The 14,093-nt window shown below is 32.7% G+C and overlaps 1 protein-coding gene across 2 annotated transcripts in view; it reads left to right on the top strand.

The window, feature by feature from the left end:
* Nucleotides 1-14,093, top strand: part of LOC117117954 — a 78,567-nt gene that overhangs the window by 4,191 nt on the left and 60,283 nt on the right. For both annotated transcript variants that reach the window (XM_033262443.1, XM_033262444.1), the window contains exons 2-3: nt 6,618-6,776; nt 11,004-11,120. In XM_033262443.1, coding sequence (XP_033118334.1) covers nt 6,618-6,776; nt 11,004-11,120 — 276 coding nt within the window. The remainder of the gene's footprint in view (nt 1-6,617; nt 6,777-11,003; nt 11,121-14,093) is intronic.

Below are 14,093 nucleotides of genomic sequence, written 5' to 3' on the forward strand. Positions count from 1 at the left end.
AGGTCCCATAAAAAAAATTATTAGTTTATCACCCTATCAAAGAATAAAAACTAATGAGGGAGGGAAGCTTGTTTTTTTTTTGTTTTTTTTTTGCTAACCCTGCCCTCGTTTTACCAATGTTCACAAGTAAATCAATGGTTAGGGACACATATAAAAAGTCATAAGAATGAAATCAAATTTATATTTAAAAAAGATGTTTTTGTTGTACCAGTAAACATATTTGCAAAAAATCCTGAGCTTTTCAAGTGAAAAAAGATGGAAAAAGGACCGTTTGAAATAAAAATATATGTTGATTGAAAAAAATAAATAAATAAATTTAAAAAATCAGATTTTTCCCAAAAGTGATGAGGGAGCGGGTGATAAACTAATAATTTTTTTTATAGGACCTTATGAAAAACTTTGGTTCTAAAATTATTTTTAAAATCTGAAAATAGCCATATATAACAAGAGCTTGAATTGAAGATTAATACTTAGGAATCAAATTGTAGTTTGTACTGAATTGATGAGCTCCCATTCCCAATGAAATTCCAGGTTGTCTCATATTCCACCTCTGCCTCTGGTGTTTAGCATGGTGTTGCTAGTACATGATATTGCGCAGGCTCCAAAGTACAGCTGCAAGTGTTGGGTTGCTTGTTTATTATTTCTCTGCTGTGGCAACTGTGGTTGTCTACTAATGGCTTCAACTAATATAATTTGCTAGGTAATCATTTGTAATTACTGTGTTGATGATTGCTATACACATCTACCTCTAGATATCAGCTAATTTCATGATGGTATTTGTCTCAACAAAGATATAAACTTCAAATTTATGTCGTATTGCATTTAGCCAAATATGGATATTAATCCAGTAGTATAAAAAGATTGAGTGAATCAGGATTTATTCAAATTATCTTTATATTTTTCCAAGTATTTGGCTGACTAAAACTGAAAATAACTTCTTCTGATCAATTTATTGTATGTGAGGTTATATTCTAAATAATTATGGTGTCCACAGGGAAAATTAGGCAGGAGCCCTTAGCAATTTACTTAATTTAAAAAAAATTTCACTTAAAAAGGTATGAACAGATAAATATAAATGTAGAATTCGAGGTGAAATATATGTAGACTATACCCTATGGGACTATACCATTAGCGATTTGATCTTGTGTGCGTTATAGTCAATGTGCATGTTAAAGAACGCAGTACACTCTTCGGAAGAGAGTAGTGGGATTGTGTCCCGGTGTACTGCTCAATCACCACCAGAAGGACCCCACTGGAAATATGTCATCTTCAGACTTTCATGGGTCATCCTTTGCGTTTACCCCGAATAAATATATCCATCCATCCTGTTAAAACTCAGAAATGTTAATTGACGGCTTGGCTTGCTTACAAGACAGATAAAATGGCAGCTAGATCGTTAGTGAGATTTTACACGCTATCAAGGAAGAACGTAAGAAATCAAGAGCCTTCATGAACTCAGTAATAGACTGGTTAATTGTAATTGATTTCATTGCATCCTGTTTTGCTCCTCTTGACACTGATTTGGCTGGATGTGATATAGAGTGCAATTTTGTTTAGTCGTTAGGGTCAGTGTAATAAATAGGTTGTAGTCTACTGTTATCTTCTTCGCCAAATCAGTTAAAACTACTGTAGAATTAAGGAGACACCTTTGGGACCAAAAAATGTCTCGTTAACATGGATGCCTTCTGAATAGGGGCCATTACGTTGGCCAAAAAAGTGGGTGTCCTAAAGAGGGGTCTACTGTATTCTAAAATATTTCCATATAGTTTGCTCATTGCTGTGTTTTATAAACCTTTATGAAATTTTAGTTTTTTTTTCGGCCAGAATGAAAAACATTATTTTAAAGTTGATTAGGTGTTTCTATGTTTAGTATAATTTTTTGTTAACATTTTATGACGTGGATTTATATGATGATTGCGGTAGTGTAAAGTCTTTAACAAAATGCTGAATCGGTACATTTAAAATGTGTCCTCATTGTTAGTGATGACTTGGAAATAGTTATCTTTTTAACCTCCGTAGGTGTACACTACATAGGAAATACTAGGTAGTAAGTGTTAAACATCAACTTCACCTTGTTTTAGTGTTGTAGAATCCATAATGTAATTGAAGGGTCCTGAATTGGAATCCCAATAGGGGGACATGCATTTATTCTCAATTAATTATCTGACATCTCAACTAGTATGTAACTGTGCAATAATGTTTTGTTAACCCATGTATGACCCCGTCCCCTGTCTAGGGAGTTTTGTTCCCACCCCCTCATTGGGAAATGATTCACCAAAGTTTTAATGAAATAAGCGCATATCAGTATGTGTGGTTTGTTCACATTTAATTTACAACCATTAAATTGTTGACTACACAGTGCATGCATTATATACATTTAACAGACCAGTGAACATATTAAATTCAAACCATTCAGCAAATTACTTTGGAGATAAGAGAAAATTGAGATTTGATAGGAAGTGTACAAAGGCTGCAGCCAAATAAATCATTTTGGCATCAATCTACACCACAAAACAATGGTAAACTTAAAACTGGAAGGATATATCAGGAGCCATAAATATGAAAGCTATTCTCAGGGGTAGGTCGAAGTGGATGGGCTTTTGTGACTGAAGTTGTTAAAAGCTATGTACTGTGAGTAGTAGTAAATAGTGCTGGCCTAGGAATTCAAGGTCATATCCAACTTAACATTAAATTGACTATTATTAATTAACCTCATAGTCCATGTTCTTTTTTAATCTTGTTTATTTGTTTATAGGTCAATGATTTTAACCATGAGGTTTGTTTATTTGATGCCATGGTTGTTCAGACATGGTTTCTTGGTACTAACAATGAACAAGGATGTTAGAAGCTTGTATTTCAAATACAAGTCCTTAAACACTTCCCATTTTCATTGTGTATCACTTTAAGGACTTCTTTGAGAATTATTCTTCCCCCATCTGTTGCCTCTATCTATCTAAAATGTCTCATCTTTTTAAAAATTTCATAACCTTTTCTTTAAGGTTTAATAATGTTATTAACCTAACTTACTCTCAGCGTAGCACAAAACTAAAGAGCTAATGGATATTTAATATTTTAACTAACAGAAAATATTTCATATATAGAGGAGTGAAAGGTACCTGTAGTTATAAAGTGAATGTCTTCAGATGATTTAGCAAAAGACTTCGGCTAGATATATATCTCTATAAAAACATCCATATTCCTTGTTAGTACAAATCTATTACATGAACTTGTATATGAATTTATTCACTCTTAAAAAATAGGTATACACTGTTTCATCAGCCCCCTCTGTGTATTTGGGTTGAGTATTGGGCAATTGCTGAAATAGTCCTTAATTCTGTCTGTTACTGTCTCATTTACAGTTGTTCAAAGCCAAGTCCTTCAGTATCTAGGATGTAAACTATCAATTCACACTCCACGCTTCAGGTCTCATGACCAGAAGCGAGTTATTTTTATTTAGTATCAAGTTATTGGTGTTCACAGTGTAACCAGCGAAAGGTTGTAGTATGTGGTGGTCTGCAAGCGTTATTTGGCGCCGAGGCCGTTTGATCCCACACGTGATGCCATAAACAGGTTATTAGCTGTGGGCTTGCCTGATGATTGATTGGCCTCTAGGCTATTCCCGATTTAATTTGTTTTTCGTTGTTTTTAATACATTTCACATTTTTGTAAATTAACATGATTAGAGGGATATTGATCATTTTGTAGTTACAACTAGCCAAAGGGATGTTGGGATGATAGGGGTTATTATGGGAAGATGCATGTAAGTCAGTTAGATGATACAAAAAGTATCATTTAAGTAGGAAATTAATTTCAAAATCATTAGTTTAGTCTTCACAACAATTAAAGTAAAAGGATATTGTTCTTAATTAAAGATCTATGTAATAAAGTACCTTGTAAGGTCTACAGGATACTATTAAGAAGAGAATTAATCTCCAGCTAAAAAATTCCATGTGTTTGTCTGTCCAGGTTTAAAGAAAATATTGAAGCATAAGCTCCCTGTTTTCAGCACCCTTTCCATAAAGATTACAACACCACAGTCAGTTGTCAAGGCTTATTACAGCCTAGACATCCATCAATACTCATGCATTACTTAAGGGATTTGTGATTAGATTTCTATAAAATTATTTGTTTCATGAAAAAATAGAAAGAAATATTAAATGAAGACAAGTTCACAAAGAATGTGAAAAGATGAAAAACTCTGTTTTGGTGCTATTTGGTACTTTGTATTTATGCAGAGCACTTTCCAAGTCTTCACAGTGGATGCATTTCATACAATACATCTTGCTTGTACAGGTATACATGATGTAATGTAATATCTATTTCTATTATCTGTACATGGAATTAAGATTTGTTTTGACAGATAATACATTGTAGAGTTACTGCACAATTAAAAAAAAGAAGAAAAACAGAAATATTATTTGATATTTACGCAAGATGTTTCGGCTAGTTGGAGCATAGCGAGGCTACTAATTCAAGGTATTTAAACTAGTTGATGGAAAAATCTTAGTCCATGTAAATAATATAATTATAACGTTGGATATTATGTGTACAGGCGAACAAACAAGTTTCTACAAGTGTGAGGTAAATTATGTGGTTTCCATATCTGTTGTATTTTAAGTAGTCTTAAGAGTTTCTGCATTAATGGCGAATGATTAATGATGCATTAGCTCGCATTGTGTTCACATCAACTAAGCCCCTAGGGTGGTTCATGTTTGTAGCCATCTCTCATTCCTACCTACACTTGGCTTTCAAATCTACTTCATACTATGAGACAAACATTTGTCTACAACCACAAGGGAGACCTTTTTGGAAAATACATTTGGCAAAGCATCAAGCATTTTAAACTCAATTATAATTTAACAAAAGTTTACCATTCTGTTTGTTTGTTTGTTTTTTTCAATGGCATTTGAGAAAATGATGTAAAATTCTGTAAGGTCTAATTATATTCTATAGATAATTTTGTTTTTATTATGAAAGTGTGCGTAGGTGTATACCAAGTTGTGAAGGTGTGTAATTTAAACTGTAGAAATTGATTTTGTCTTGGTGTGAGGTTAATATCTTTGATCAAACAGTCAGTCGTCTTTGAGTACATTTTACATTTTATTGGCTGCCTGCTAGTCTAACAATAATGAATGATATCTACTATTAATCATGTATGATTGTTTTGCACTCAGACATATAGTGCAAATTTTGAATATTTGTGTAAAAACACAATATAAGGTGATATTTTTTGTCAAATACTGTTAATGGAAAGATGGTATGCATTGAATATATTACATCCTTTATACAAAATATCTACCCATTAATGTATTAACGTGTGTACTGTTAGTCACACTCAGTATTATAGTATGGGTATATTGCAGTTTGTAAAGGAAGATGATATTTAAGTTATTATTTATTCCATGATGTCATTAAGCCTAGTCAGTATTATTTTCTCTGTGATGGGAGATTATTTTTATAAAATATAATGATATTGATATATTTTTTTAAATTTGCTTTATAGACAAATAAAATAAACAGGAGTTAATAATATTTTTTGTTAATATATAGAGTAAAAACAAATCTCTGTTCTTATAGATTTCACCCGCATCTAAAATATATTTTATGGCTATCATAAATTATGTCTATAGAAATTGAATTTAAGGATGTGGTTTATTTATTGAGTAAGAAAAAACGGTTTCTGAGAATGGTTTTTTCAATGAACGATTTTCAGTAGAAACATAACCTCAAGCATTTACTTTTGGGGACCATCCATTAAATTGTTGTCAATTTGGTACAAATATGCAAGGGGGAGGGGTTGACACTGTTGGCATACAGTATGTATTCTATTATGAAAATGATAATCTCACCATGACAAAAATAATCATTTAATTGTGTATTATTTTAGGGGGAAGGACGGGTATACAGAAACAATGTTTTCTACTCATTGTTAAAATGATGAATGTAATGGATGACCTCCTAATTTTTGCATTGTAAATAGGGAGTCGTTGACCTGGTTTTCACACATGTTTTTTCCTTTTTTTTTCTCAGTCTCAGAGATTTATTTTAAAGTAATATAGGACGATTTATAAATATCACAGCATGTGTACAGCATATTAACAAATTCATCAAAGGTCGTTGGCTTCATGATTCAGAATTATATACATTCACCAATCACAAATTTCGCTACATAATTTTCATACTGAGTGCAATGCATCCCATTGGAAATTTTATGTTACAAATATTGATTGATACATTTTTTGATGTTCTTACTATTACTCTTCTGTTTTTTTTTTGTTTTTTTTTTTGTTTGGTGACCTTTTTTAACTGAAGTACTCAACATTCCTGTAAAATATGAACTTCCTTCAAAACCTTTTTCTCCCAGTTATTAAATATTCAAAAATCTGTATCTCATTCACTGTTCCCCAGTGAGAATTTGTGTGTGCCTAGGCCTTAAATAAGATAAAGAATTAAGGCGAAGGTGCATACCCTTGTAAAATACCTGGATGGAAAAACATGAATTATAAATATCTAACTTTGTAATAAGGCCTTCTTATATTCAATTCAAATATATTATTTAAAATATATAAATAAGAAATTTTCCTAATAATTACCTTTTTTTTAATTATTATCTTTAGGTATATGTAGAATTTGATGGGCAAGACTGGGAAAAACGTGATTGGGTTAAAGTTCATGAAGAGACTAACCTGGTATTTCTAGTGGAGAAAACAATTGTTTGGTGCAAACGTAGTGATCCGTACTCAACCAGGGGTGCCAGTATACTTTGGCCTGCATTGGTAAGTTATTTTTTAACACTACTTACCTCCCAGATACAGATTTAAGTACTCTGCATATTCTAAAAGAAATGTCTATCTTATATAGTGCATTGCTTAATCTAGGCACTTTCAGTTATTACCTGGGACATTGAAACAAATACATATATTACAGTCGACTCCGCCTAAGTCAAATCTAATGGGACTGGCATAAAAAGATCGAGTTATACAGATTTCGACTTGCATATTTTCGAGAAAAAAAAAAAATATATTAACATAGAACAATACTATGTGTACTCAATGCCCACAAAATCAATTTCACACAAAACCGAACATTTTTTTAAGTCCCAAAATCATTCCTATTCTTCTTTTAATAAAATACTTTCCTGAAAACATGAACTCCTTATTCCGAATCTCGGACGATTTGTCCAATTCAGGACGGTAACACTCACTGGAAAAACTAGAAGATAGTTAAATAGACATCGTTTAACGACAAGCGTACCACACACTGTGAAAACGAGACGCTTAGCTGTACTCGCATTGCCTTGAAGATTATCTGTTGATTAACATGACACGCCAGTAGACGTTTTGTTGGTTAATTATAAAGTGAAATTTAGGTACGCATGCCAATGTTTTAATTAGTGTATATTCTTGCTTTAGTGTATTCTTGACTTTTTCAAAAATTCGACAAGCGTACCACACACTTTGAAAACGAGACGCTTAGCTGTACTCGCATTGCCATGAAGATTATCTGTTGATTAACATGACACGCCAGTAGACGTTTTGTTGGTTAATTATAAAGTGAAATTTAGGTACGCATTCCAATGTTTTAATTAGTGTATATTCTTGCTTTTAATCCTTCAAAACCATTTGGAATCAACTTGAAATAAAGACGGAGCTTGACAAAGCAAGTTCCCACTGGTTACTCTTTTTAGTAGACGTCTTAATTCAAATTCGTTAGATTCGTCAGTGTAAATTGCAAATGCACCTCAAGATGCCATTCAAAACAAGTTACTAATTTTATTACGGAGGAAATTTGTAGAGAATAAAATCTAATTTGTTAGGTTTATTTAGATTTGACTCTAAAATAATACCATGAGGGTTTCTTATTTGTTTTTTGCTTTGTTTTATAAATTTGTTTAACAAAACATTCTTGATTACACCGAGCTTGTTTACTGTCACGCACTATGAAACTTTGGGCGATCTGACGTCATCACAGCCGAAGCACATGTCTAGTGCAAAACACCCCTCGAAAACGGACCAATTGGCGGGCAGGCAGAGTTTTTGGGGGGCGTGACCTATTCTGTTTACAACTAGACTGCCGACCAGCAAGTGGCATTGCCCAACAAAGAATGTGTGCTTGGAAAAACAGACCTAAAAAAATGCACGCAAAAACAATATAAAAATCGCATCAATTTTATTGGTAATAATTAAATTTGCTGAGCAGTACAGCAAAACAACATGTATTATTATATAATGTGTTGAATTTGCGTAGGCTAGGCTAGGCCTAGCCAAAAGAATCCAGGGCTTTGATAAATCAGTTAAATAGCTAGGCCCAGACTACAATAATCTTGTTCAAAATGGGTTCAATACAAGTTCTCTAAACTGAACTGGACGACAAACTGAACATTGGAGCCGGTCTGGAGGGGTGTCTGTATTGTGAGAGTAGACTGCAACTTACGACATACGATCGTGTGATCCAAGTTCCACATCGCGCTGTCTGAGATGTTAGTTTTGACTTGGCTAACTTGTTGCCGTACAACAAGGATTCAACTTTGTATTTTCCCACGGCTGTGTATTTTCCCACGTACGCTACAAAATTTGGAACTTCGAATTGTGTGGTTGAAATTACTTTAAAATTGGCCTATCCGGACCGGAAATTCCGTTGATATAGCTGAAATTCGACTTATAAAAATTTGATTTAAACAAACAATTTACACAGTAATACATAGGAAAGAATTGGGACTTTTTCAAAAATTCGACTGACGCGAATTTTTTTGACTTAAACAGAGTCGACTTTGGCAGACTCGACTGTATATTGAACAAACTCGGCTTGTTGTTGTGGGACTACTCATTTACCTGTATGATGCAGCAGCTAGAAATTAGCGTCTTATAGTACTAAGTACATGCCTTTAAATCCTAGGTATACTATAGATCAAAAATAGTGATAAAATACATTTCACAAGGGCATAAGCAAGTGACCAGAGTAGGAATTAAGCTCTCGGCCTTAAAGTTGAAAGACCCACCTCGCCAACTGCTTCCATTCCCATTTGCTGTTAAGTTATTATTACGAATGCATTACGACAAGAAATAAAGTGATTGAGCATTTCTGGTGATTTTTACATGCTACAGTTTCAATCAATTATATTAATGGTATTCATCGATTTCATGAAAACAAAAGCTGTTTTCGTATGTACGAATATTAAAAGATTGATGTGTGGAAAATCACATCTTAATGCATTTTACAATTGTATATTGCAAGTAAAAAAAAAATACAACTTAATAGTATTCGGAGCAGTGAGAAAAAAAAACCAAATCGAGAATTCTTGATACAAAATTCATGTTTTCTAGGAATGTAATAAGATAGAAAAAGGAGATCAGGTACTTACCATTAGTGTAAATCATTAGTTCTGTCAAACTGTCATTCCTCTTTATTTGCCTATTTATCTCACTGCTAATGCCAAGGCTATTAATAGTTGCCATGGATATGCTCCCTGCTACAAAATCTTTAAAGGTGCAGCCTCATGGTTTTATGTAGATAATTGTTGGTAGGGCCAAAGAATAAAAAATCTTATTCAGGCTCTCTTGTAAACAGACTAATTTGAATATTTGATTGGCACATCAATAAGATTCAGAGATTGGTCATGATTAAACAAATGTTTTGTACTGGAAAAAAACGTTGCAGGGAATGTCTAGACCTATAAGTTAAGTGTCGAACAAAGTCGTAGGAATGCCATATAGTCTCCCAGGAATGTCCCTTTAAATCATTCATGTAGGATTTTCTGGATATTTTGTTCTGCATATTAAAAAGATTGTACTAGCAGACTTGGAATGCAAATTTATGAAAGCTGGATGCCTGCTCCAAATCCTTGTTAAATCTTCCCTTTTATTTTAATATTTTGAATGCTCCTTTTTCTGAAGTAGATAAAAAAATTCCTTTAATCTCATTTTTACAATCATTACTTAATATGTAAATAAATTTTTATTGCATTTTAATAATGCTAGTGATTTGGTTAGTTAATTAAACCAAATAATATTGCTTCCTGTCATTATTTCTTAAATTATTTGCTACAATATGATTAATTGTTTCATTGATATTTTACACATTGACTTTAATTATAATTCTATAAATCTGTCCCTTATAATCTGAATGTACAGGAACCTAGAATTATTAATTTGAATTTTAAAAAAACATAAAAGCCAGGTCATGGCTTCATCAAGCGCATACAGGGTATCACAAATAAACAGCAAACATTAAAAGTGTTAAATAAATATTAAGCATGTCATTAGAATTTAGAATATATATATATTAAATATTACTAAAAATGCCATAAATAATAAATAATGTATTGTTGATGGAATGTTTCTACATCTTAGATGTTTCAACATTTCAATTAATTTTTCATCACATTGTATTCTAAATGCTCCATATTAAAATGTCTTGAGTGTCTATGTCATGTGACCTGATTATTATGGAAGGAGGACAAAGAACAATTACTTTTGATTACCACACAGGTCGGCACGAGGATCTAGAAAAAGTAACACGTTGAATTCATTCTAATTGCACTGACATGATTTTTGTTGTAATCTTCCTTCTTGTCTTGCATTTCCTTATTGTGCCTAATTGTACTAGTTGACAATAACAATGTAATTGATGGTTTATAAGTACTAGCATTATTTTGAACATCAGTTGTGTACATAATTAAACAGGTGATTACATAATTCATTTTCAATAAATGAAGGTAAATATTGATTAGAATTTAACCTAATAAATTGTAAATGAAAGTATAGAACATTAAATTCTAGACAGTAGCAAAAAATTAAAGATGTACTATATTATAAGAGAATTTTATAATATAAAGTATGCATTGTAAATTATTGAATAAAAATAATCATTACAAAATTGTGAGTACATAAAAATATAATTTGAACATTTTTGTTGATTTATTTTTTACTTTCTTTTTGTAATTCACAAAATTTTGATAATATTTAATGACGTAAATTTTTGCTTTCCTCTTTTATAATTCACAGAATTTTGAGGTAATTGAAGATAAACTTGGTCTTGAGTCATCAGGCCTGAATCCTATAGAATTTTTCCACGATCGAACCCGTGCGTTTCCAACTGCTCTCCAGATACATCCGTTTGAGGTTTGTGCATATTTTAACCACATGTACTTCTTAGAAAGACATAGAATAATATTATCGAGAAGGATGAAAGCCGAAATTATCAATGTGCGGAAAAGGTTAATCTAAATTAATTAAGAAAATTACAAAGTGGCACAACGGGGGTGAAAGCCAACGTCAACCTTGGAATTTAATGTGAATTAATTTATTTCCTACTGAACCAACAGTAAGGTTTTAAACTGCTAATCACAGGAAGATGTTTAATTTGCGCACAAGCTAGAATATCCATGCAACACTTGCTGCTCTATGGTGCAGTAAAAAAATCAGGCAAGGCTAAAAAAGATATAGGCTAGGGAGTGGCGGTGCCAGTGGTTGGTCTAGGGACCTTAAGGACCTTGTCATTTTTTTTGGACACTGCTTTCAAAAGAAATGTTTACACTCTTAGAGTGCCAATTCAGGACCTGTTCCTAAAACTTACTCCAAACACAGTGGGACTGCGATGAATTTGGGCTCTTGTTAGTGTCAGGAAACTTGGACCTCTTGTCTTTGTCAGGGGTCATGACCCCTGTCATGAACCTTGGTCTAACCTTTAACTTTAAAGCATTTCCAGTGCTGCCACTGAGAGAAGATAGAAAGTCAGGCCTACTGTAGTCAGATAAATGCAAGAGAATTGGCAGAGAAACCAATTTTTGGAGATGAATGTACTTTTGAACTCTAGCACTTTTCTATTTGCGTCATTTTTATGGCTTAAGTGTATCTCCATAGTGCATGCAGCCCTTATTTTAGTCATTTATCTCAACACACTATCAAATAAGATAGGCTACTGTTGCATTGTAGTTTAATGAGAAGCTTTGTAAAAGAATCCATGACATTTGTGAGTGGGGAGGGAGTTGTATGCAAGAAGATTGATGAGAGAATAGATTATGATGTGTTATAGTTCATAGTTCATGGGTCAGAGAACTTTCAACCAGTCTGGTGTCAATAGGGAGCTTTCTATTGCATGACGACGGTAGGACATAGAACGTAATGACGTCAGTAAAAGTCATCTGCGCATGCAAGAAATTTAAGGTCACCTCGTCAAGTAGATTCTGGAACGCAGTTTGGCCAAATCTACGTATGCAGACGAACGTAGGACGCCAGGTAGTACCGTCACGCATGAGTGATTCCGTTCTAGCGTTGTGTCGTCACACATATCAAAAGCTCCCTATTCAAAGAAAATAACCTTGACTCTTTTTCTTATATTTGTTAATCATATTTGATGATTCTTTCAATCTTGTCTTTTGAATACTTACATATACTTTTTATCATTTTGCAACAATTCTATTGAATAATTTGCATAAATTTATCAATTTTAGGAGCTTTTCTCACTCTAGTAAAATTTAACCCTTTTATTTCTAGAGTAATTTTATTCAAATGCTTAAATAAGAGTGTATATGGTACAGTTGCTTACATTAGTAAATAATTTAAAGTCTATCCACATTATCACAGATATTTATTAAATGAAAACTTAATAGTATAGTGTGAACAGAGCATTATTCTTGGATAGGATATATGTCATACTGTATTCACATGGTATAACTTGCGCCTTTGTCATTGGTCTAGTAGCATCCTCTGAAAAGGTGACATTATTAACTGTATTTATCATCTCTCCATGAAGTACATGAGAAAGCAATTTCATTGCGGTATCTTAAGTGCACTTGGCAATGCAATGGTTGGTTAGTCGTTGAACCGCCACAAACATACTTCAGAGATTTCAAATTATTTTTTACAAGACAATTCCACAAGCAACTTATCACTTGCAAAACTTCTGAATAACAGACTTTGTATCAACAAAGGGAACAGATCTGGGATATTTTTTTTTAATTTTTTTAAAGATAACATATCTTCAGCATACAGTACACTGCAGGTTCAAGGATGGATATATTAAGAAAAAGATAAGATAAGCTCCACTTTGTGGTTAAAGTTCCTTCTCACAATCACATGCATGCTTTACTTTAGCCAGTCTTTTATTTTTTAAATAATTTTGAAAATTCTGTTGCCTAAAATTCTGGTTTGAATGACAAAATAACATTGAGGAGAATATTCGTCCCTTCTTACTACTGTAGTTCTGAAACATTTTTCGAAAGGAAATACACACTTAAAAATGGAAGTCCCACATATCATCTGGTAATAATTTAGCGTAATCCGACATTAACCCTTGTCAATCATGTTGAAAACCAACATCCTGAGCGCATGTTTTGTCTGATTTTTGTGACTTTTGGGAGTGAAACATGGAGGAGAGGGTAGAAAGGTTGTTAATGTATATCCTTTGTATTGCAGACATTCTCTGCCAACAGCATATTATAAATTAGGCTACATACGACACAATTCATCATGAAAGAAACAAGTTTGTCCTAAAAATGTAAGATCCAAGATTGAAATGCTATAAATTTCCATATTTTCTCATAAATGAGAGCAACAACAGACTCCTTATTTTTTATAATGAGCATCTCAGAATTCCAATACTGTAGTTAGTAATTACTATAGTGAGTGTTTCCCTTAATGGATTGAAACAAATGCACAAAAAAAGAAAACATGAATTTCAAATCAAGATAATTCTGCCCTTTTATTGCTTAAGTCAATTTTTATCTTCCTGTAGTGTTAGTAATTCCTCATTATAACCAGTAGCTATTTTATATCCATTGTCAAGGCCTAGAGTACATCTTTTGTTGTTAGGGATTTACAGTACCAGTAAATCTTTGTTGTACTATGATGTCCTTGTTTGTTACTGCACTTACTACTATAGGGACAGAGTGAATATCTCTAAGTTATAATGAATATATTTTACCCAGTTTTTGCTTTATTTCTGTTCTATATTTTATTATGAATGATTAGATTCAGTGATTTTTTTTATCTGTTGCTTACTACTATGCTAAATAACTCTGTCATTTGCATTCACACATTCAAACTAACATTTTAACACAATAAAATAGTATGCTCTTCAAGTGAATAAAATCA

The sequence above is a fragment of the Anneissia japonica genome, unplaced genomic scaffold, assembly GCF_011630105.1.
Source record: "Anneissia japonica isolate Jap-2015-1 unplaced genomic scaffold, ASM1163010v1 scaffold288016_len413324_cov198, whole genome shotgun sequence".
In the NCBI taxonomy this organism is placed as follows: Eukaryota; Metazoa; Echinodermata; class Crinoidea; order Comatulida; family Comatulidae; genus Anneissia; species Anneissia japonica.